This window comes from Cyprinodon variegatus, unplaced genomic scaffold, assembly GCF_000732505.1.
Source record: "Cyprinodon variegatus isolate N-32 unplaced genomic scaffold, C_variegatus-1.0 Scaffold0, whole genome shotgun sequence".
Classification (NCBI taxonomy): Eukaryota; Metazoa; Chordata; class Actinopteri; order Cyprinodontiformes; family Cyprinodontidae; genus Cyprinodon; species Cyprinodon variegatus.
In genome coordinates this window covers 1913612-1918274 of record NW_015150453.1, presented here as the reverse complement: position 1 = coordinate 1918274, position 4663 = coordinate 1913612, and the positions used below count along the sequence as shown (strand labels likewise).

Genomic DNA, 4663 nt, shown 5'->3' with positions numbered 1-4663 from the left:
AATACATTGGACGAGCAGTATGGAGGAATACTGAAACGACCTTTCTGCCTCGGGCGCTGGGCACCTCCATTATTTGAATGTCAGCAGACAGCAAGAAGCCTCCCAGATCTCCAGATGCATTTGAGATATCAAAAAAGTACTCCAGGGTGTTGTTCAGCATGGGGGTGAGTAGAAAATGAAGGCTAATCATGTTTTGGGTGTACTATTCCTTTAATATTTAAAGTCAAACGGATACATGACGTACCTCCTTGGCTTGCAGCGGGAACTTTGGCTGCAGGTAGAGCCGGACCCATGGCTGTCTCCTCCCTTTCATCTCCTTTAAAACCCTTAGGATCTAAAGTCGGAGTGGTGACCGTCGCATCCGTGTCAGCAGTAGGTGCTGGAGCGGAAGTGTGCTCTTCTTCAGGATGCCATGTGCAGATGTGAACTTGGGGCTCGGCTGTGGTGGGCTCTCCTCCACTTCCCTCTGATCCTTGATCCGCTGGTGGGATTCAAACACACACAAAGAAGTGAAAATCAAGATGTATCAATTCTTTAGAAAGAAAATGCTGATTCAAGCACTTTTAAACCTTTATCTAATTTCATTTGCAATCTGAGCCTTTTAGCCTCCATTCAATATTAACTGCGGTTAATTTTGTTAAAATGTACTTAATTAAATAAATTCACCTATTATATTTACCCTTCTTATTTTCCTAATGTCAAAACTCATCTTATTCAGCTGACATAAAAAACATAAAACTATTACAATACAGTAGCTTTACAATCTAAAGGTGTGTAACATGCTTCAAGTACTTGTAAATTCTTGCTCCTTGGCGATCTCATTGACGGGAGGCTCTGCGCTGTATTCCTGATCAGACCGAGACTCCTGGGCGGTCGGGGTTGAAGGCTCCTGCTCCCATCTGGGTGTCAGGCTCAGATGAGGAATCAGAGTGATTTTTATCTCTGGTATTGGAGGAGCATCGCTGGCATCCTCCCTGATATTTCCAGCAGTGGTGGGGTCCTCTGAGGGAGTTGGGTTTGTCACGACGAGATGAGGATTAATCTGTGGGGTTCCTTCTGAGGAACCTTCATCCGATCTCTCTTTGGGGTCCCCTTTGGTCTCAGTAACGTCCTCCGTTACTGTGGGGACGGTGTTGAGGAAGACCTCTGAGTTTTCCTCTAACATGTCGTGGTCGGTGTTACCCTGAATCTCCTCCACGGGATCTACCTCAGGAAGAGCAGGTGGTTCTAGTCCTAATAGATTTGGGAACTCTGCAGGATGCATGTCTCCACTCTGCTGTGGTGAATCATCAGATTCTGTTGTGCTGTTTGTATTTTCATCACTGGTGTTCAGTTGCAGAGCTGCTTCTGTTGGCACACTGGAGGGCTTCTGGGTAAAGTTATAACCTAACAAGGGAGGAACATCAGAGAGATCATTTTTATGTCTGAATGAGATGTGGTGTGAGAACAGAACATTTTTTTTTCCCTTTTGTCATGACAACTCTGGTTTGTCTGCTTGACTAGAGCTATATTTAATTAAAATATTTTGAAAAGACATAGCACTCTTTTGAGAAAGAGCAAACCTGGCTAAATGTGAAAAATTGATTAATAAATCAAAAAGTATATTAGATACTGATATGAATGTTTAACTGTGAGAACCAGCAGGCATTAGGAAACAATTATATTAACTTTGTAACGATCTTGGTTCTGTTGTTTTTCTCTAAGTTTTCAGTTTCAAGTTTAGTCAGGTTTTTCCTTGTTTTCTAGTTTTATTGGTGTGTCTGGATTCATTTAAGTTGCTTAGGTTTTTCTGTCTGTCCTTTGTCGCCCCCTTGTGTTCTTTTCCCTTGGCTTCCTCCTCAGCTCTAGTCACACCTGCTCCTTATCAGCTCATTAGTCCTACCTTTGTTCAGTCAGCCATAAATACACTCCCTCTGCAGTCCCTCTTTGCTGGTTGTTTTTTTATCCATCCATTTTTAGACATGCTTAATCCCAAGTGGGGTCACGAGGGGTGCTGGTGGCTATCTCCAGCTCTCTATGGAGTATGCTTGACTAGACTCTCTATGGAGGGGCGGGGTACACCCTGGACAGGTCAACAGTTCATCGCAGGGCAACAAAGAGACAAACAACCATGCAAACACACTCACACCTAAGGAGAATTTAGATAAGCCAATTAACCTAACAGTCATGTTTTTAGACTGAAGCCAGAGTACCCGGGGAAAAACAATGCATGCTCAGGGAGAACATGCAAACTCCATGCAGAAAGAATCAAACCCACAACCTTCTTGCTGCAAGGCACTGCATCACTGAGCAGCCTTTGTTTTTGTTTTTTTATTTTACAATCTTGCCATAATTACTGCTCTAAGTAGGTTACTCTGTCAGCTAATCTTGGCAGTTATCTCCTGATTTGCATTATTATTTTCCTTTCCTCTAATTGCCCTCGCTTTTTAAGTAGTGCTATTTTCCATATTTGTCATTTTAGGTGTACAGTTATTTAATGAATTATTTTCATTTGCGTAAAAAGGATTGATCTCTGCTTTAAACTTTATGAAACAGCTGAGCTTTTTTTTTGACCGATGAAGTAGCTTTTGAGGGATTTTACTTACTGAATTTTAAGAATCAGATCAAATGGGCCTGGATACAAAAATTTGCAAGACATTTATTTTAAAATGATAGTGAAAATTATGTATTATTATCTTATAATTTACAATGAGCTACAATTACTTTGCATTAGTCCATCAAAGAATGGAAGGAAGTACAATGAATTTTGTTATTTCAACGTGAGATGAAATGTCCATGTTAGTGGGGTATGAATACTTTTTCAAGCCAAAAACTTTCTCTTTTAGGTGAATTCCTGGATTTTACAGCTTACTCACCTGAGTCAAATGTAGTGACCAATTTAGAAGTGGACCAAGTCTCAGTTTCCATCAAACCAGAAGTCATAGAGTCCTCTGGTTCCTCCTCGAGACTATAAGAATTCCCCTCAGTGGAAACCTCTTCTGGACTCACAGTTGTGCTGCCAGCTGAAGATGGGGACAGATCGGAAACAGGAGCTTCCTCAGTTTGGGATGAAGTTGTAAAAGTTGGAATCTGTCCCTCAGTGTGAGTGGGATCTTCCTGTGGTGTTATTGACACAGCAGGTTCAATTACAGAGACACTTTTCCAAGGGACAACTGTTGTATAGTCCTCTTCTGGACCGGGCGGATCACTCCCCTCATGACCATTTTTTTCCAAATCACCTTCAGATGTGACATTAACAGGTAACCAATCAACGCTCACTGTCTCAAAGGTATGATCCTCTATGGGTACGGAGCTTCCTGATGCTTTGGTGTAAGTTATTGGTGTCGTCAGGTTCTCATTGGTAACAAAGAGTACAGGAGATGCTTCGTGTTTTTTGTTTGGGTCTTCTTCAGGTGCTGGCTGATATGAATCAGGGTAGCTCTCGTTCTTTATTAGCTCCCAGCTCACACTGGTGGAGAATGTCTCCTCCAGGTCAGACGGGGTCGTCAAATTATGAGAAGTAACTTCAGGGCCCGGTTGAACTGGATTTGTTGTTGGGGCATGGTGCATCTCTACTATCTCCTCTGGCGTTTCTTCACTCAAGCTGGCATCTCCCTGAGTGGTTTGGAAAACAATGTCTTGGCCAATATCCTCTGGCTCAGTGGCACGAACCTCTTGGGGGGATTCAGTATAAGGGCCGTTTTCACCTGTAGAGATTGAGATAACATCAGTTAAAAACCAAAACGGAACCAAAGTTCATCTTGCTAATCTCAAAAAGAACAAACCTGATCTCTTACTTTTAAAGCAGTAGACATAATGATGAGAGAGGAGATCAGGGAAGCCTGTCTGGTTGCTATAGCGATAGATGGTTTTCACGCCAGGTTCACCTCCTCCACAGCGCTCTGTGGGGATTACAATAGGGTACCGCACGCTCCCGTCCGCCAGCCATCCTGGACTGCAGTGGTCGAGTCCATCATTCCAGGCTCCGTAAAGCTGAGCCGTGGTGGCCAGCTCTGCGCCATGATTCATACAGTGGGCCTTGGCTTCCTGGAAGGTGAAGCTCTGGAGGGCGGAGCCAAGAAACACCTCACCTTTGAAATGGATGACACATCATGGTTTAATCTGGTGATGTTTTACAGACATGTTAAGGCTGATTTATACTCAGAAACCAGGTCATCTGCGTGTGTGTCGCAGTGAATGCAAATGTTCCACCTGACTCTTCCACAGACACTCTGGTGCACATCTTCAAAATTATAGGTGACCACAGACAGTGCCGCAGACAGGAGGCCTCTGATCGGTCAAATATACATTCGCTCTACATTATGATTATTTCCTGTTTGTTACCTTACCGGCTCGTATTGTTCGTATAATCGCCATTGCGGAACACGTCATTTGAAGTCGGCAGAGCTAGAAGAGCGAGGTGTACAAGAACGCTGGGACGCTTTTTCCACCTGGATCCCGGCTCTTTTTTGCCCTGATGTCCCTCCATGGTCGCACAAACTTGCCCCTTGCGTTTTTCCACTTACTCAGCGCCTCGGCCGTATCTAGACCCACAGCTAGTTCGTGATTGTCCCTCTTGTGTTTGTTAGGTTTATTATTTATACATCATGTGCATTGTTATTCTGTTAACCAGATTAGACAGAGTAGAAGGCCTTCCTTCACATTGTGGATGTCACTGTGTGTA

The 4663-nt window shown here is 43.5% G+C and overlaps 1 protein-coding gene across 1 annotated transcript in view; it reads right to left on the bottom strand.

Moving 5' to 3' along the window:
• LOC107087590 (brevican core protein-like) overlaps positions 1–4663 on the bottom strand; it is a 40444-nt gene that overhangs the window by 13774 nt on the left and 22007 nt on the right. Inside the window, exons 6-9 of the mRNA XM_015379285.1 lie at positions 3777–4070; positions 2856–3686; positions 793–1386; positions 245–481 (exon numbers count right to left, since the gene is read on the bottom strand). Of these exons, the coding sequence (XP_015234771.1) occupies positions 245–481; positions 793–1386; positions 2856–3686; positions 3777–4070 (1956 nt within the window). The remainder of the gene's footprint in view (positions 1–244; positions 482–792; positions 1387–2855; positions 3687–3776; positions 4071–4663) is intronic.